The sequence below is a fragment of the Phyllosticta citriasiana genome (genome assembly GCF_038021145.1).
Source record: "Phyllosticta citriasiana strain CBS 120426 chromosome Unknown IWZ02scaffold_2, whole genome shotgun sequence".
Classification (NCBI taxonomy): domain Eukaryota; kingdom Fungi; phylum Ascomycota; class Dothideomycetes; order Botryosphaeriales; family Phyllostictaceae; genus Phyllosticta; species Phyllosticta citriasiana.
In genome coordinates, this window is record NW_027117279.1 from 113,868 (window position 1) to 131,965 (window position 18,098).

Genomic DNA, 18,098 nt, shown 5'->3' on the forward strand with positions numbered 1-18,098 from the left:
GCGCCGCGACCCTTGCTGCTGCTGCTGCTGCTGCTGCTGCTGACGCAACACCACACTTGGCGACGTGGGATGCCAGCTCAAGCTATTTATACCTAGTTTTCAACCCACCCACACGCGAAAATCTTGCCCTTTTCATGACAAATTTTTTTTTCCAATCCAAGTTGTCGTTCCCCAAGGGGTGGTCGTTCTCCATGGGACAGCTAGACCTTTCTTCAGCCAAGCCGCGCCATACCCCAAACACATGGATTTTAATCTGTCCCTCCAACAGCCTTTCAAAAGAAGAATAAAAAAAGTCCTCCAAACATAAGCCACAGTAACATCCCCAGGCCAAACTTAGAAGTTGTACTCGTCTTCTAAGACCAGTCCCGAAAACACATCGTCATCCGTCGCAGCAGCGGCCGCTGCCCCATCCAGCATGTCATCCATGCTCCCCAATCCCTCCAAGCCACCAGAGGCGTCTCCGAGTGCGTCGATACCAGTCCCTGCACCAGTTGCTCCGAGGCCCAAGTCGTCCGCAATATCGCCGCCCGCTGCCACGGCTGCTGCGCCAGAAGCCTGCGCTCCGCTCGCGGCATTCGTGTCACCCGATGCTGGCACTCCCATGCCCATGTCGACCCCAGTGGCAGTCATTTCGATTCCTTGCATCAGACCAGCCGTCGGGAGATGCTCGAGCTGCGGGCCGGCAAGTTGTGCCTCGACACGACGATGGAGACGCACGGCTGCCTCGGCGAGAGCCGGATCAGCCATAAGCGCCGTTGGATCGTCGAGTTCCTGCTTGAGCATCTCTCGCAGGTTGAGGGTTGTGCGGAGTGGGTTGGGGGATGGGACCGGGCAGCCGAGCCATGAGACGGGCGTGCAGCTGTTGACGTGAAGAGGGGCGCAAATCAAATTGACAGCCACATCGAGAGCCACAGCTCCCGTGCCGTTGGCTGTTTGATTTTTGATCTCCTCTAGGATCGCTCGTAGGACCTTGCAAACTCCGACAATTTGCAGCGCAGAAAAGAGTTGTCGGTGACTGTAAGGGGGTGGTGTTGGGTTAATGTCTGACTGTCCATTCCAAATGATGAGATTGTGGAATGAGAATTTTATTGCATGGCGGAAAGATCCACCGGAGTTAGCTATCCAAGCATCAATTTCGGAAAAGGAGCAGTAGGGTGTTCTTTCGTAATCGTGGCTGGAACTGATGATGTCGAGCAACCCGCTGATGTCGCTCCTGGACGGATATCGGTATTGAAGCTTCCTCAGACAGTGCTCAAGTCGCCGTGCTACCATTGAGACAATGGAGCTGTGGATGGCTTGCGCATCGCCTGATATGGAGGCAGGACGGATAAGTCGGGATAATATCTGGAGGGTAATATCAATCTCCTTGGGGGTCTGCTCAAGCGCCCGCGATGTCATCCAAAAGACGGCGCCAACAAGCGAAGGGAGTAGGAATGTTTCGAGAAGGACTTTACTCAATTAGCACTCGAATCATGTGAAAGAGTGTGAAACTTACATTCCAGGCCAGACTTTACCTCGTCGATGCTGACAGCATCCACTGAGCATGCATATACAGTCTCGTTGAATATGGTTGGTACAAGAAGATAGAAATCCTGTGGTCTGCAGCTCTTCAGGAGGTCGTCACTGATTCCATCGGATCCATAAAGGCCACGCACCCAGCCATCCAGGTACTTCTTTTGCTCTTCACTGAGCTCTTCTTGAACAATGCTGACATGACCCCGTTCGATTAGTTGTGCGATGAATGATCCGTCCTCGACTCCCAAATCTACACTTTTGAGGTCGTGGCGCAGGACAAAGGCTTGAATCAGCAGCAAGACTGCACCAAACTCGTCGTAAACCGGCTGGTATTCGCCTATGAAAAAGTTAGCCAAGGCTCGCTTTTTGCTCATGGCAATCTCACTTTGCTCCTCTTCGTGCTTCCATGAGTCAAGGAGCTGGCACAGAGGCTGGAGCATGCTCGCTGGTGATGTATATTGCAGCATCACGTCCAGAGAGCGAGGTTTCCGTGACAATGCATTGCATATGGTCTTTAGAGAAACAGTGTCTCGGGCCATGCAGAGATTTCTGATCACCTATATGTTCAAATGAGCGCTTTTATACCGAAGCCTGAGCTGCAGTCAACCTACCTCGGTCATGGCGGCCACTATGGTTCCCGCATTCCCATCCATACCTTCCATCTCGTTGAGATACTCTTCCACGCGCTCAAAATTATTCGAACACTGGACTACTAGGTTCTCTTTCACGTGCTTCTCGGACACCCCATTCATGGGTGTTTCCCCAAGCAGGCGTTCGATGCTGGCTTCGGGGATAAGCTGGTGGAGGGCGCATGCAAAAAGAAAGTCCTGCCGAACATCTGACAAAGCGCTATTGACGCTCACTCCATCCCCAAAGGCCTGAGAGAAGGAAGGAAACGCATTTCGGTCGATGTGGTTGAGAGCTTGAGTGATGCACATCTCCGGTGTCAAGGGCGAGAACATTGAGCTGGCAAGGACCGTTAGAAGGGTTGGAACTTTGTTTACGAGAAACGACCGAAAGTTGAAAAGTGTCTCGTTCGTCTCGCTCCTGTAAGCCGAGTTGGCAGCAAGAACGTCAAAAGAAGCAGTAATGAGGTCGATTGCCAAAGACTGAATATCGCCCTTGTACCGAGCCTGTAAATAATTAAGAATCATATGGTCATCGGTCAAGGGACGGGCAGCGAGCTAAAGTTGTCAGCCTATTCAAGCATGGCATGTGGAAAGTACGTACTATGGAGTTGATAAAGACGTAGAGTCCTGCTCTAGTGTTGATCACAGGCAGATCCATCACCGTCTCGAGCTGGAGCACCGCGACATCGAGACCATTGTTTGCAGATCCATCATCTACAGCGGTGGCAGCATGGTCCGTTAGAGAGTATTGCTTTTGAAGCATTCCCAATCTGTCGGCCAATTGCAGAGATGCCTGACTAAGATGCGGCATGAACGCCGTGATCGACTCGGACAGCGCTTTCGAAACCCCTGCGGATAAAATAGAAATGATTAGTCCCGTGCTCCGTGCACCGTATTTTGAGATAAGTCAGTCTGGGCGTACATTTGGGAGAGGCTTTTTCTAGAACGCCGGCGATCTTTGGATGTTCCAAGACTGCAATCACAAGCAGCCCGAGGCTCATGATGGTGGTGGTGCGGTGGCCTTGGGTTCCTTCTGCGATTGAATTTATCACCGACTCAGCGGCCTGCGTTGAGCTCATGGTGGACATCCACTTGGTCAAGAGGGCCAGGGTCTTTTGGGCTTCGGAGACTTTTTTGGGTCTTTCATTGATCATGTACGCCCTCGACAACCTAGCAAAGACTAGCTCTTCGAGCTCCGGCGAAACGTAAGACTGGGACTTTACATTCCAAGACTCGGGCTGGGATCTGTCGGTAGCCGCGTTTGCTTCTCTTGCATGGCGGAAAAGTGCTTCTAGAATGTGTGGGGGGTCCAAAAGATCCAGTGCCAGCGACCTCTCAAGATAGACGACCACTAGAGGGTCGAAGTAGAATGCAGACAAGGTCTTTGGTCGGAGGAGGGCCTCTGAAAGCGCAGCCCCGTCCTTGGGGATTCTTGCTCGCAGGTCGCGTGCAAGCTTGTCGTAGTCGTCAGTGGCAAGGCGCTTCCTCAGGCAAGTTTCGATGAAGACATGCCAAGTGTATTTGACTTTAGCCATGGTGGGAGATGTTGATGGCACGGGTGTTGAGATGTGCAAGAAGGAAGAAGAAGTGATGTGGATGCCGCCGCGGAGTTGAGCTGAGCGATCGATTGCTCACATGGCGATCTTGGTTGGCATGTGCTTTCTTTTGGACGTGGAGTCTTAGTCCGGCTCTTGCTTGGTGTTTGGGTCAGGGCAGTTCAGGTTGTGGGGCAAGCGGCTTTCGCGCTTCGAGGAAGCGGCCCGCAGAGTCCAGGTACCCGTCCTTGGCGAATCAGGGCTCTTAGTAAGCGCGGACGATGACGGACCTAGTTTCCCCTTGTGCCTGGCCTGGCCTCTCGTCCTGTCCACCACCTCACCGCACACATTTCACATTGCACATGGGGAGCGGGGGGGTGGGGGGGAAATTGCCAGATTAGAGAACCGACTATATCGTGACTTTTTGAGTGATGCATGCCGTGTGACATCATGATGTGTGCCGCGGGTGTCCCTACGAATGCGGCATCAGAAGGCGCCTCTGGGTGTGCTCCTCGACTCCCTGCTCGCAACGCCATGCGTTATGTCCAATCCCGCTTCCCGAGCAAGAGCTCAATCCTCAAACAAACATCATAACGGCGCAATGTTATCCCCCGGCTCATCCATCGCCTCTGGGGCGCGTGGACCGACCATCCAGTCCTCCATCATTAGCCACTCGCTCCAGGTTCGCTCGGCGCTCTCAATTTCTTCTAATTGAACGTTTTGGAGCGGCTTCATAAAAGGTACCGTTTCCTGGGGAGACATGTCATATTGGTATTTGACTTTGGCCCAGCCAACGCTCTTTGCAGCAAAAAGATAATTGCGGCGCTCGCATTCCTGGATTGGACCAATACCTTTGCGCCAGTCGTCGCCGAAGAATCCGTGGAGTACGCCGTCCCGGTCAAAACCAGTCACCACAAGACGGCGGATAAATGGCACCAGGGAAACCCACGCGGGAGCGCCGGGTCTCGGCGCGTGGGCGGAAGTATGTCTAGACCAGCTAGCAGCGGGATAGGCTGTCGGGCCGGGGCCGGGAGGAGGAATGCTCACGGAGGCCATGACTGGGTTGGCGGACCATTGGAAGGGGAGGCAAATGTTGATGAGGGCTGCGACGGCCTGAACGGAGCCGTCGTGCTGCGCGTGATCGAGAAAGTAGCGCTGGCAGCTCTGATAGGCCGGATGCCACTCGAATATGTCGAACTGCGGATCGCCAATCGTAGCTCTTCGCGGACCCTCGGAGGGCGGGCCAGAGTTGGAAAAAGGCACGGAGCGCGAAGACGAGGCATTTGGGAAGCCGTTGGAAACGTTGGGGTAGGCCATGGGCGGCCACGGCGTCAGGAGGCGGAAAGGGAACGACGGAGCCGGCGTCTAGTTCGCGCGCCTTGACGGCTGGCGTGAGGAAGCAGAGGGGGGAGAGCTCGGGATGGCAGAAATGAAGAATATTGAGATGGAGGCGCCGGCAGATTGGGGGAGCAGGGAGCAGCGGGAGCTTAAGCAAGGTGAACTGGCATCAAGGCGGCGAGGCGGTGGAGGGGGAGAAATGATGCGATGGATGGATGAGCAAAAGGTACAAGTACGGTCCGCTACGGTAGGTACCTTTTGATACGCGGATGGGGGATGGATGGATGGCAGCCTTCGCTAGCGCAGGTTGGCGCTGGGCCTTCTTGATTATTTATTTTTCTCGAGAATGTAGAATGATTGATTGATTGATTGAGTGATTGAATGATTGATTGCAAGCTTCGGCGGACGCGCAGCAGACGCGCCAGGACAAGGACGACGGGAGACGAGCTGGAGCAGCCGCCGACAGCAGTCGCATTGCTTCTTTTGGAAGGGGAGCAGGGAAGCCAATGAATGGATTGCTGCTGGTCAGGGTCGTGTGGCCGTGTGGCCGTGTGGCCGTGTGGCCGTCTGCCCTATGCGACTCAGGTCAGGCAGACATGACTAGGTAAGGCCAACAACACCATCCGCTCGCTCTTAATCATCATCAATGGATTGCAACATAGGTAGGCAGCTGAACTCGACTTCGACTTGAGCCTGAGCCAACCTGCCCTGGCACGACAGCCGCCAGCAGCGCCGCGGCCACGTCGCGGTCGACAACCGTGGCGTTCCTTTTTCCAAGCCTCTCAATTTTGCGCGCGACATGAGGCTGTGCCTACCAACCATGTACGGGCAGCAATGCGGCAAGAGGCCATGCCGTGCATGTCAGCCCAGCCCAGCCCAGCCCAGTCCAGTCCAGTCCACTGCACTGACAGTGTCGGCCATTTCCCGTGGCCGCTTGCCGAACGAGTGCATGGTGTTGAGTGTCAGGTCGTCTGGTGTGATCTGGGCTGTCTGTGACCAACACAAACAACCTCAGGGCCTGGAGGCTTGCAATCCATTGCCCATGGGACTTCGCGTCGCGTCCGAGATAACCTGCACATGTCGAGGGGACGGGAATGCAGAGTTCAGCTGCAAGCCGCAAGATCGCCGCGCTGCCTGCAGGCTGAGATCAGTGCCGCCCGGGCGCCCGCCCGTCGCCGTGCCCGCGGGATTGGGTCGCCGGTGTCGTCATCGCAACACAGGTACATGTAGGTAACTTCCAGTCCTTTTCCTCCAGCTGCTCTGCTTCTTGCCCGCCTTACTTACCCCGCCATCCATCGCTTCATTTCATCTCAACCCCAATTGCTCCCTTTCCACGCACAATGGCTTTCTCCCTGGGAACCCGCGTCAAGGTCCGTCATCCTCCTCCTCCTCCTCCGCCGCCGCAGCCTTGGGCGCTCGTGTACGGTCTGTCCCAGCTAACCACCACCTACCTGCTCGTCAGCTTGCCAACGGCCTCACCATGCCGCAGATCCACCTGGGCGTGTATATGACCCAGGGCAAAGAAACCTTCAACGCTGTGCAATATGCGCTCGAGGTAATCCACAGCTCTACTTCGTACCAGCCCCATGTACCCGGATACCAGTGAGAAGCCTCGTAGTGCGCCTGGCGCCATCAGTGCCTCGCCAAACCCTGCCTGAGGTTCCAAGAATACCTACGTCTCACCCACATGCCCACCCACACCTCAACTGGAACCCTGGACAAACGCTTGGCCACGTGCGCCAAATGATGCACATGCTCCCGAAACACCAGCCTCACTCTTTGATTATCATCCAGCTGATGGAACTCCCAGGCCGGCTATCGTGCGTACGTCTCCCCAACCACCTTGTTCTATTCTAGGCTTGCACCGATAATGACGCCCGTTCGGAATTAAAGTATCGACTCGGCTCAAATGTACCACAATGAGCGCGAGAGCGGGCAAGCCATCAAAGCCTTCCTCGAGAGCGCTAACAACAAGGATGGCCTGAAGAGAGACGACATTCACTTCACCACCAAGCTTTCCTCCAATGGGTCTTATGATGCTGCGAGGAAGTCCATCAAGCAGTCGCTCAAGGCTTGCGACCTTGGCTATATTGATCTTTTCTTGTTGCACAGCCCCTACGGAGGGAAAAAGGCGCGCCTCGAGTCATGGAGGGCCGTCGAGGATGCCATCAAAGACGGCGAGATCAAGACAGGGGGTGTGAGCAACTATGGCGTCAAGCACCTTCAGGAGCTGCTCGACTCTAACCCCCGGGTCCATCCGGCTGTGAACCAGGTGGGTTCACGAGCTGTTTCCAGCAGGCAGCATGCAACTCACAGTCGGCTAGATTGAGGTGCATCCTTTCAACACTCGCACAGACATCACCTCGTTCTGCCAGCAGAATGGCATCATCGTCGAGGCATACGCGCCCTTGGTGCGCGCTCTGAGGATGAAGCACCCGACCATTGTCTCTTTTTCGAAGAAGTACAACTGCACTCCTGCGCAGCTGCTCGTGCGGTGGAGCTTGCAGCATGGCTACGTGCCACTGCCAAAGAGTGTGTCGAGGCAGCGCATCGTTGAAAACGCCGACATTAGCGGCTTCGACATCAGCGAGGAGGACATGAAGAAGCTCGACAGCTTGGACGAGTATCTGGTGACGGGTGAGTGATGTTGACCCCTTTTGACACTGCGCGAGATGGACAGGCTTGGAGACCGTGCCACGACTGGAGAAAACCCCAGGATGCCCCACGCTCTCCCCAGAGGCGGGCCGGACAAGTGTTCGCGGCTCGGACAAAGCTGCCGCTAGCCAAAGCCTATATTCCAACAGACTGGACATGATGCAAGGCGAAAAATTGAGCAAGTCACGCAGTTCAAGTCGGCTGTCGGCACGCCCGGGAGGGGGGAGCATCAGCAGCAGTGGATGGGGGCTCAAGTGCTATCTACTGATATTTCCAATTCCGCGGTTTTGCGTAATTGCGCTGACAGAAGGTTGCGGCTGCAGACTGGGATCCGACGGACTGTGCATGAAGACATTGAGGGGGACATGGTGGGCGCTGCGGAGGAGCAGATGTGGAGGAAACAGCCAGGGCTCAGGCCGACTGACGGCCGCTACCGGAGTGTGGCGTGAAGCGACAGGGGTTGAGATAATCTACGGCCAATGAGGCCGCATGCGCATGCAATCAATCGATTGGCTGGAGATGATCTACATCCTGGAAGCAGCCGGGAAAAAAAGTTGACGACGGACGACGTGGGATGCATTGGATGCGCACCTTGGAGGACGTGAACAGAAGCATGCGCGCGGAGATACATTTCTGCAGTGGCGGCTCGCGTGATGCTCGGTCGCTGCGAGCCCGGAAGAGATGCGCTCCTCGTTGCGCGCCTCGACAGAGAGCAAAGTGTAACGTAAACAGAGCCTCCGCAAAACGGCTGTCCTGATGGCCGATGACGGTCATAAATGAACACCAGGAATTCCGGTGACCAATCGTCGCCCAGCGCCTTATCTGCGACGCTCGAGATGGTCGGAGCTGGTCGAAGCTGTCCCTCTCGTCCCGCATCTGATCCAGCCGTCCTGATCGAGCCTTTGGCCAAGCGACAATGCACGCCAGCCATCCAATGGCACTGCCCGCCGCCGGCTGTCTGTCCCCTCTATCATCGACCCGGCTTCCTCTCCCACGCTGCCCACGCGCCCAAGGGCGCCCTGTGACGAGCCTCGACGCAGGGTTGAGCTCTGCCCTCCGTGTCCCGAGCTCAAGCTACTGCCTTCATAAATATCAACCGCCTCTTGCTCTTCTCTACCCACCGCCCGCCTTCATTCCATCCCTCAATTCGAGTCAACCCCAGTCAATCCGCCAAAATGTCCAACATCCCCCACGAGCCCGAGTTCCTCCAGGCCTACAACGGTACCTTTTTATCTATTTGCCCAGCCTTATCATATGTCTGACGCATTTCAATTGCAGAGCTGGCCTCGACCCTCCAGAACTCGACCCTGTTCGAGAAGAACCCCGAGTACAAGACCGCCCTCAAGGTCGCCGCCATCCCCGAGCGCGTCATCCAGTTCCGTGTCGTCTGGGAGAACGACAAGGGTGAGGTTGAGGTCAACCGCGGTTACCGCGTCCAGTTCAACTCGGCCCTTGGCCCTTACAAGGGTGGTCTCCGTTTCCACCCCAGCGTCAACCTCTCCATCCTCAAGTTCTTGGGCTTCGAGCAGATCTTCAAGAATGCCCTCACTGGCCGTAAGTACACCAAGCAAGCTCCAAGTCCTGCGTGAATCTTGATGGTTAACTTTAATTCAGTGAACATGGGTGGTGGCAAGGGTGGTTGCGACTTCGACCCCAAGGGCAAGTCTGACGCCGAGATCCGCCGCTTCTGCCAGTCCTTCATGCGCGAGCTTCAGAGGCACATTGGTGCCGACACCGATGTCCCTGCTGGTGACATTGGCGTTGGTGGCCGCGAGGTTGGCTACATGTTCGGTGCCTACCGCCAGGCCCGCAACAAGTGGGAGGGTGTCCTTACCGGCAAGGGTGGCTCCTGGGGTGGCTCGCTCATCCGTCCCGAGGCCACTGGTTACGGTCTCGTCTACTACGTCGAGCACATGATCAACTACGCCTCTGGTGGCAAGGAGTCGTTCAAGGGCAAGCGAGTCGCCCTCTCCGGCTCCGGCAACGTTGCCCAGTACGCCGCCCTGAAGGTCATTGAGCTTGGCGGTACTGTCGTCTCTCTCTCCGACTCCAAGGGCGCTCTGATTGCCAACGAGGCCGCTGGTTTCACCCCCGAGGCTATTGAGGAGATTGCCAACATCAAGCTTGAGCGCAAGCCCCTGACTGCCTTCTCCAACCCCGCATACAAGTACATTGAGGGCGCCCGCCCCTGGATCCACGTCGGCAGCGTCGACGTCGCTCTCCCCTCTGCGACCCAGAACGAGGTCTCCGGCGAGGAGGCTCAGTTCCTCATTGCCCATGGCTGCAAGTTCATTGCCGAGGGCTCCAACATGGGCTGCACCCAGGAGGCCATTGACGCCTTCGAGGCGCACCGCAAGGCCAACAAGGGCACTGCCATCTGGTACGCCCCAGGCAAGGCCGCCAACGCCGGTGGTGTCGCCGTCTCCGGTCTCGAGATGGCCCAGAACAGCCAGCGCGAGAAGTGGACCTCGGAGGAGGTTGACAACAAGCTCAAGGGCATCATGAAGAACTGCTTCGACAACTGCCTCCAGACCGCCAAGGAGTACATCCCCTACGCCGAGGGCGAGTTCCCCAGCTTGGTCGGTGGTGCCAACATTGCTGGCTTCACCAAGGTCGCCGCTGCCATGCGCGACCAGGGTGACTGGTTCTAAACTGGACGTCGTCTCCGACCCAATATTCCCCACCCTTTCGACGATACCACTTAGACTTCCAGGCGGGTGTTGAGTTGTCAACCTGCGCAGGTTCCTGCAGCTTGTACCTTGCTACTTCATGAGAAAAAGGACAATTTCTTGTTTTACGGCGGCATTTCCCTTATTTGGATGGTTTTTTCAAAAAAGCGGGCTTTTAATTGTACATACGTTCCAGCATGACATTGAACATGAAATGAACATTTACGAAGATGACCACTTTTCGACTCCCCCTCACCTGTGTCACTGCATATGACTTTAAGCGGTATAACGCACCACCAAGCTCCGTAAACCAGGGGCAACTTTTTTAAAAACAAGGCCGATTCGCCCCCTGATGCCTCTCCCGACAACCGTTCGTCTTTCAATTTCATTACCAACCGTTTGGCAGCAGGCCCGCTTTGCACAGCAGTCGAGATCCGCGATGACATGGCCCAGCCAACCGCATGTCGCGGGGCAAAAAATGAATGAGATAAAAAAAAAAAAAATTGAAGAGCGAACGTCAGGATGTCGGAAGGGGGGTTGTGCTCAGGTCCGGCGCTCTCGACAACGCCTCCCGAGCGGCGAACGGCGGGGGGGTGGCATCGGGTGTGAACGGGTCGGAGCGCCTCGGGGCCGCACTCGGGGCCGCACTCGGGGCCGGCCACGGGACGGGAAGGGCTTGAGCTTTCCTTGGTTCTGGTCGGGACGGTGAGGTCGGCGCTTCGGCGATTCGCGTCGGGTCGGTAAGCCAAGGTACCTAGCTCCTGCCCGGCACGATCCCTTGAACTTTTCTTTTTTTTGTCTTTTTCTCTCGCTATGTCGTCTTCTTTGCTCTAAACGCGCAACGTCTGCGCTGCCTCATTGTTAACAACATTCACACCCTCACCACCACCACCATCATCATCATCATCATCATCATAATGATGGCCGACCTTCTTCGTTGGCTCGTCGCTTCTGACGCTTGATGAGCTGGAATGACGATGCGCTTGCGAACGCCCATGCGAATGACGATGCTACTGCTACTGGCCGCGTTGCTCGACTCGACGACGGACTGCGACGACTCGACGACGGGAAGACAGGACAAGAACACACAGGCACACTGCAAAAAAAAAAAAAAAAAAAAAAAAAAAAAAAAAAAAAACTGCGGGCCTGGGAAAGATGGAGCCGACGCGCATGCATACTCGCCCGCTACCTGCCTCGTCCGATCGATTGATGGCGTCGACGACGGACTCGAAGGTGCCATGGCGCGTCGGCGTCAGCGAATCTCGAGTGGCATTGAAGGCGGCTCGTTACAGCTATGAGCCTACTAGAGCTTCTATCCAAGTCGTCAACAATGAGGGAAGGGCCTCAAGGTATCATGGTAAGTAAGCAAGCAAGCAAAAGCAGACGGACACGCCGTAGCACCCATCTTTACACCCCCTCATCCTATATCCCCCCCGTCCCAATAGTTTGGCGCTTTCGAAGACTCGGCGATCTCATCCAATCCCACGGTCACGAGTTCAAAAAGATTCGCCTAAAGCGAACCCTACACATTGGGCGTGCTCCTTAGAGACCCCAATTTCTCACGTCCGTGTTGGCTGCGCCTGAACCTCGTACGGTTATGAGGGTGCGGCGTTGACATTTCTTGTGAGAGACATCATGATTGATTGAGATGGTTGTTCTTTTTGTTGCGTACCTGGTGTGGATTAAATGTAATCGGATATCTTAAAGAATCAATTCTTCTGGCTTTGCTCGAGTTCTCGTTGTGTGGTGAAGCTGGGCGTGTTGTGACGGATGCTTCTCATGTCTTCGAGGTCTATCACTGCTGGACAGTTGGTTGGGTTTTCTGCAGATGGTGCGGTTCTTGTCAAACCATGATCTGCTGCTTTAGTGTTTCCGCTCAGTCAAACTTGGCGTCTCTTTGACATGAATCCATTCATTTTCAACTACCAACGCACGTCCATCACAACTCCTTCTTCTCACCACCATCATCTGCAGCAGCCACGGGCTTCTCTTTCAACCCCTCCTTGTTCCGATGCTGCATCTTGCTGCTCCTAACAGACAGCACCCACAGCGCGGCCAGCGCCTCGCCCACCATTCCGACGACGCTCGCACACGCAATGCCCCAGATCTGAATGCTGACGCTGCCCGTCGGCGCCTTGGGGAACGCCAGGATCCACTCGACGTAGCGCGGCACCCAGCCCTGCGGGATCCAGAAGAGGGCCTGCTTGGCGTACCAAAACTGCAGCGCGAAGCGCAGCCCGTTGGTGCCGAGGAAGCGGAGCGTCGAGACGGTGCGGTCGAACAAGGTGCGCGAGGATTTGAGCGATGATTCTGTGCGTTCGTGATTCGCGGTCAGCTTCACTGGCTTCCCTGCTTTTATGTCGCTTTGGGATGCGATGGGATGAGCTGGGGATGGATGCATGGTGCGATTTGACGTGCGTACCCGTCTTTTGGTAGTCGGCGTAAACCTTGTCGTGGGCGCGCCGCAGCTTGGCCCAGCGCGCAAAGTCATCCTGCGCGCTCACGCTGTTCATTTCCTTCTTGAGGCGTAGGACTTCGCGTCGTAGGCGCGCTTGGTCGCGGGCGGCGTGCGAAGTTGGTGTTGGAAGCTTGTTGTAGAGGAGCCATAGCTGTGGAGGGAGAGACACTCATAATCAGCGTACTGAAAGACTTTGTAGCTCCCGGAGATACAGGAAGCGCGTTTGGACGCCGACGGCGGCAGCGGAAGAGAGACGTGGGGAAAGCGCCAGGTCGTTTGCGACGCTAGACTCACCAAGTCGTTGATCGTGGCGGCGCCGAGGGTGTTGACGATGTGTATCACGATCGAAAGGATGAAGACGACCAAGAGAAGGGACTCCATGGCGGCAGAGTGGTTCTGAGATGTGTTGTTGTCGAGCCCATGATGTTCTGCGGAAATCTGGTCTCCAGCTTCTGGTCCCCTGGTCCCCTGGTCCCCTGGTCCGTGCGTAGCCCGCGGGGACGGTCGTGGCTGACGTCGGTTCTTCGTCGTTAGTTTGCCCGGTTTCGACCGTCTATCAGACCAAAGCACCGAACTGAAGCTATCCCTGCAGCCTTCGAGCCCAAGAAGAGGACCGCCGAATCGACGTCTTCTTCCCTCTCTGCCCGACATGTCGTCCTCAAAATTCTCGGGCAAAACAAGCGAAGCAATGCAATTGCGCGCTTATGAAGCGCTTGTCAACGTCTTTCACAAGTATGAATTTCGCACGATCCAGATTGAAATCCTCCCGCCGGCCATATCTCCTCCAGAAGGGTCCCTGCTGCTTGAGGATGAAGAAGAAGGGTCTGTCGGAATACCCAAAGCCATCCTTCTCAACGCCTTCCTCGCTGCTCGCAAAGTCTTCTTCGAGACGAGACATGCACTGACCGGGCCGTCAGCACAGCAGGCAATGGATGCAACTTGCGTCGTGCTTTTGTTTGATCCTGAGCATCTGACTGCAGCCAACTATCGAAAGCGCTACCTTTTGGCCGCTCAAAGAGAAGGAATTGAAAGGGACTTGACAATCTTGGTCAGAAGAGATTTGATTTTCCTATTTACTTTGTTCTCCTCGCCTCTATTCCGCCATACCAAGTCTCCAACCCTGTGGTCCCACTGCCTTTGGATTGCCCGAAACCATTGGGACATCGAAGTAGATTGGGCGCAGAGTGTTGCAGGAGATGCTCATGATGGCGGATCCAGCGACGATGAAAAGAGTCCATCACACTGGCTGATTGTCCAGCACTGGGAGAAGGTCAAGGATGCTACGACAAGCCACCCCAAGAACTACCACGCTTGGCACTTCATGCGGAGATTCGTCCAGCTTCTGTCTGAGCGGTTGGGAGACAGGCCCGAGTGCGGCTACGAAAATGAATTCGTAAGGCTCCTGCAAGAAAGCCACCACTGGTGCCTGAGAAATCCGAGCGACACCTCTGGGTGGGCTTTTTTGTCGTTCATGTTCTGTCGACAAGAAGCCAGGGGCCACGAGGATCTGATATCCGGAGTCATGAAGAATATACTGGAGCTCGTCTACAATTTTCGATGGCGGCATGAATCCATCTGGACCTTCATTCGTACTGTGCTTGCCGCAGGAAACTTGATTCCGGAGGACTCACGGGCCAAACTGATTCGTGATTTGGAGGAAAGGTACACGAAGAATGGTAGTGCCGGCGACAATGCTTCTGGGATGAGAATCGCAACGCCACATCCCGCAGTTCTGGCCCTCAAGTGGATACGCAACAACTCTTGAGCCGGCTGGAGTCGAGGAGCGACGAAAAGACTTCTTGCTCAAGGGAAATAGCACTATCCCTGAATCTTGCGAGCTGCACCTCGGATCCCCCTGTATGAAAACTTGAGGATCACATGGATACATTTTAAAAGCACACCAAAGGCCCAAAGGACGGCTGCGATCAGACCTAGAGCAAGACCCAGCGGGATGCGTCCGGATATCAACTCTTGGCGTGCAGTATTCGGTGACTCGCCCACAGCCTTCAAGAGGATGAGGAAGGGACAATTGGTGCCAACCTCCGCACGGCCCAGCTGGATGGGTACGACTTGCGGAGTCTCCGTACGCTCCAGAGCCCTGTCCACAATTCTAGACATGCCAGGTTGATAGGAAGCCCAGGGACACTGCTGTCGGACGAGGTACTGCGGGCCGGGCGAGTACTGCGTCAGCCTCTTACTATAAGCCCACATCGCCTGGACGGAAGATTGGTCGAGGAAATGCTCCGTCGCTCCGCCGAATGCCTGACCGCTGTACGAGCGAAGGTACTTGCGATTGATGGCATAGACCGAGTGTACGTTGATGTAGGAATTCCTCGCCATCAACTTGCCGTTTTCAAGCAAGATGCGCGGAGCCCCGAGACCGTGCTCGTTGCGCAGAGATCGTGGATGGTACGGCGATGGCTCGATGGGGAGGTACCGGGCGATGCGCTTTTGGTCTGCCTTGGTGGCGGGAACATGGCCAAACCGCTGCTCCAGGCTTCGGCCATGGAAAGAGGTTATCTGCTGTGTGTCAGTCTTGGACTGACTGGCGTCGACTACGGGTGACTGAAGGCCGGAAAGCTTACGAGATGGAAGTGGACTCGAGTCCGCGAGGGCCGCGAACAAACGACGACTGGATGGTCGTATGCCTCAGCGCCAATGTCGGCTCTGGGGTGGACCTGTTGGACCGCATTCTTCTCCAGCTCTTCCAGTCGCGGTAGCCAGAGTATCCGCCCAACGACAATGGTGGGGTCGTCGGCGGAATGGTTGACCATGTCCGTAGGACTCGGCTTGGATGTGGCAGAGGCGGAGTTCATGATGACGGAACCCCATTCCACTCGAAGAGAAGACGCATCGACATCGGCCATACTGCAAGAGAAGCGGGGAAAAAAGTTGGAGGTCGTGGGAATCGTCGGGAGTGCGGGATGTGGTGTGCGAAGTGTATTAGATGGTGGTGCTGATGGGTAGGTGAAGACAAGTGCCGGACACACTCTTAAGTCACGAACACCTCATCCTTCCACTTCCATCTCGGCCGGTCAAAGCAGTCACATAGCCTCAGCTCTAGTCTGAGCCACTTGCAAAATAGACAGTGCTGCCTATTTCCACGCCTCTCCCACTTCGTCACCTCTGCCTCTCTGGGACCTGACTACCCTGTCTCTACCGAAGGGCTCGCTGAGAAGCCCTGATGAGGTTCCAAGATACACTCACTGATCTGCCTCAATGCACTGCGCCTTGAGGCTCTGCTCTACCGGATACACGAGAAGAAAATAATAATCAAAAATCTTTTATTTTAGGGTTTCCTCTTCCCTCTTCTTCTGCATGCATGCAAGCACCTCGATGTCCACGCGCCACACCAGGCCCGCAAGGCTCTCTTCTGCCTCTTGACAGTGCCAAATGAACGACTGGCCACGATCAACTCTTCTCCAGTCATCGTCTTCTCCGAAAGCCGTTGCGATTGGTTGCAGAACGTGGCGGCGGTGCGGCGCGGGCCGTCGGCGCGTAAATCGTCACTGCTTTGCCGCTACGTGCTACCCAGGTGGGAGACGCTGGGGACACTGCGCCACGCCTATCTTTATTGTTGATGCGAGAGCTTGAATTCTGCCTTCTCTATCTGCCTTTTTGGGAGAAAGAGGTTATCAATTTTCATTAGGATACCGGTCAAAGGGGAAGAAGCGAGCTTGGAGGCTGGTGATGTGTGCGAGCGTTGGTCTATGCTGGAATATAGCGTCAATGGCGGAGTAGAGACGTGCTTGAAGACGAGGGAGATTCTGGGTTTGGTATTCTCGGCCCCAGTCGACGCTGCATTTCTCGGTCATAAAGTCGAACGATCACTGTGTGTTGACCGTGTCTCTCAATGCTTTCTCTTCGCCTGAACCGGGGTTGATACTACGCTCAATCCATTCCGTTGCAGCGAATATGCGGCGAAACTGTGGCGTAAGGCTCGCGCGCGCTTTGGGAACGTCCACTGGACCACACGTACTGCTTCCGGTAATTTCCCTGCTCAAGGTTGACATCACATCTCCAGTCCGTAAGTCATGGCAGAAGACAGTTTGAAGCTGGATGCCAGCAAAATGGATTTGCCAGAGAACGCCCATCTTCACCACACGCTCGGAGCAGAGCACATTGCTGTTTGCATTTTGAATCCGTCTTCCAACGCCCCCCACACGCATGCGAGGTATTGATGTCCGAGAGCCAACGCAACGGCGCTAACCATAGTAAAAACAGAATTAACTCGTATTCTTCGTCTCATCCCCCGACAAGGAGACGGGCAAGCTAAGTAAGCTTCTGCTTGATGAAGAAGGCCCGCAGATGCGACAGCTGCCACGCGCAAGTCACGCCCAGCAGCGCGACCTGAATCAGCGTCCAGCGCACGACCTTTGCGTTCGTCGATTCGGATTGATCTCTGAATTCGGCCTCGCGTTCCTAAAAAACAAAAAACAACCACGTTAGCCCACGCATGCTCAAAGCTTCCCACTGCCCAACTCGCAGACTAGGGGGCTTTTCCGATGGAATTCCATGTTACAACTTACCCTCTGGAACACCTGCTCACGGCGAATATCCTGCAACCGCGCGTTCAAATCGCGCACCTTCTGCTGCAAATCCTGCAACTTGCCCTTGTCGTTGCTCTCGATCTGGCTCGTGGCGCCAATCGCCATGTCGATGGTTAGGCGGACGCTGCCCGCCGACATGCCGCCAAAAATGGCTCCGGCCGTCGCCTGCGCGCCGATGGGCGACAGGCAAATGCGGTGCTCGCCGCTGTCGGCAGCCGAGAAGGTGAAGCGCCCCTTGGCCGCGCTGCGCTGCGACACGATGCGGTGGTCGTTGTCAAAGGTTTCCTCCACGCTGATGTACGCTTGGATGTTGGGGTCGGCGACGTAGGCACGCACGTTGTGGTCCCAGTGCTCCATGTTGTAGTGGCCTGGAGAGCTTCGGGTTAGCTGCTGCGTGTGACCTTGGACGCGTGGAGAGAGCAGGAAGTAGATTTTGAAGCTCGATTCCATGGTTCGAAGGGCAGAATGCGTAAAAAGGGTCAGGCCGAACGCGGCCTACTCACCAACTACCATGGTGTCGCTGGGCAGGTCCTCGAAGAAGCACTTCTGGCTGTTTCCTTCCATGTAGAGGTATAGGGCTTTGGCCGGCACAATCCAAGCCGCCAGGGCAAGGAGTGTTAGCAACGAGCTGACGCTCGACACTTGCGATCTTGATCGAGCCATTGGGAGCTTGTGTGGTGTTTTCGTTGGTGAGCCGCTGAGGGACTATGTTGTCGGAGAAGCACGGTAGATCCATGGCCACCTGTCGG

The 18,098-nt window shown here is 55.7% G+C and overlaps 8 protein-coding genes across 8 annotated transcripts; 3 read left to right on the forward strand and 5 right to left on the reverse strand.

The window, feature by feature from the left end:
* Positions 1-28: 28 nt before the first annotated feature.
* Positions 29-3,871, reverse strand: IWZ02DRAFT_440981 (mediator of RNA polymerase-like protein II transcription subunit 5). Its single transcript, XM_066766875.1, has 6 exons — positions 3,067-3,871; positions 2,746-2,993; positions 2,127-2,699; positions 1,901-2,072; positions 1,496-1,852; positions 29-1,448 (listed from the first exon to the last, which is right to left on the reverse strand). Exons 1-6 carry the CDS (start codon positions 3,677-3,679, stop codon positions 334-336), a joined length of 3,078 nt encoding a protein of 1,025 aa, XP_066625764.1. The 5' UTR covers positions 3,680-3,871; the 3' UTR covers positions 29-333.
* A 185-nt stretch (positions 3,872-4,056) lies between these two features.
* Positions 4,057-5,457, reverse strand: IWZ02DRAFT_440983 (uncharacterized protein). The gene has a single exon (XM_066766876.1). It carries the CDS (start codon positions 4,994-4,996, stop codon positions 4,268-4,270), a length of 729 nt encoding a protein of 242 aa, XP_066625765.1. The 5' UTR covers positions 4,997-5,457; the 3' UTR covers positions 4,057-4,267.
* A 1,040-nt stretch (positions 5,458-6,497) lies between these two features.
* Positions 6,498-8,021, forward strand: IWZ02DRAFT_370557 (NADP-dependent oxidoreductase domain-containing protein; the record flags this gene model as incomplete). Its single annotated transcript, XM_066764508.1, has 5 exons — positions 6,498-6,572; positions 6,828-6,841; positions 6,911-7,289; positions 7,342-7,654; positions 7,996-8,021. The coding sequence occupies 5 exons, from the start codon at positions 6,498-6,500 to the stop codon at positions 8,019-8,021; spliced, it is 807 nt and encodes a 268-aa protein (XP_066625766.1).
* Positions 8,022-8,607: 586 nt separating this feature from the next.
* Positions 8,608-10,629, forward strand: IWZ02DRAFT_441003 (Glutamate/Leucine/Phenylalanine/Valine dehydrogenase-domain-containing protein). Its single transcript, XM_066766877.1, has 3 exons — positions 8,608-8,893; positions 8,951-9,226; positions 9,287-10,629. The coding sequence occupies exons 1-3, from the start codon at positions 8,848-8,850 to the stop codon at positions 10,321-10,323; spliced, it is 1,359 nt and encodes a 452-aa protein (XP_066625767.1). The 5' UTR covers positions 8,608-8,847; the 3' UTR covers positions 10,324-10,629.
* A 1,552-nt stretch (positions 10,630-12,181) lies between these two features.
* Positions 12,182-13,219, reverse strand: IWZ02DRAFT_441010 (CHD5-like protein-domain-containing protein). The gene is made up of 3 exons (XM_066766878.1): positions 13,094-13,219; positions 12,764-12,950; positions 12,182-12,651 (listed from the first exon to the last, which is right to left on the reverse strand). The coding sequence occupies exons 1-3, from the start codon at positions 13,178-13,180 to the stop codon at positions 12,281-12,283; spliced, it is 645 nt and encodes a 214-aa protein (XP_066625768.1). The 5' UTR covers positions 13,181-13,219; the 3' UTR covers positions 12,182-12,280.
* Positions 13,220-13,487: 268 nt separating this feature from the next.
* On the forward strand, positions 13,488-14,564 carry IWZ02DRAFT_371896 (uncharacterized protein; the record flags this gene model as incomplete). The annotated part of the gene is made up of 1 exon (XM_066764595.1): positions 13,488-14,564. The coding sequence occupies one exon, from the start codon at positions 13,488-13,490 to the stop codon at positions 14,562-14,564; it is 1,077 nt and encodes a 358-aa protein (XP_066625769.1).
* A 53-nt stretch (positions 14,565-14,617) lies between these two features.
* IWZ02DRAFT_487108 (uncharacterized protein) lies at positions 14,618-15,615 on the reverse strand (the record flags this gene model as incomplete). The annotated part of the gene is made up of 2 exons (XM_066769328.1): positions 14,618-15,319; positions 15,385-15,615. The coding sequence occupies 2 exons, from the start codon at positions 15,613-15,615 to the stop codon at positions 14,618-14,620; spliced, it is 933 nt and encodes a 310-aa protein (XP_066625770.1).
* A 1,584-nt stretch (positions 15,616-17,199) lies between these two features.
* IWZ02DRAFT_441019 (putative endosomal cargo receptor) lies at positions 17,200-18,059 on the reverse strand. Its single transcript, XM_066766879.1, has 2 exons — positions 17,853-18,059; positions 17,200-17,717 (listed from the first exon to the last, which is right to left on the reverse strand). The coding sequence occupies exons 1-2, from the start codon at positions 18,010-18,012 to the stop codon at positions 17,260-17,262; spliced, it is 618 nt and encodes a 205-aa protein (XP_066625771.1). The 5' UTR covers positions 18,013-18,059; the 3' UTR covers positions 17,200-17,259.
* Positions 18,060-18,098: the final 39 nt, after the last annotated feature.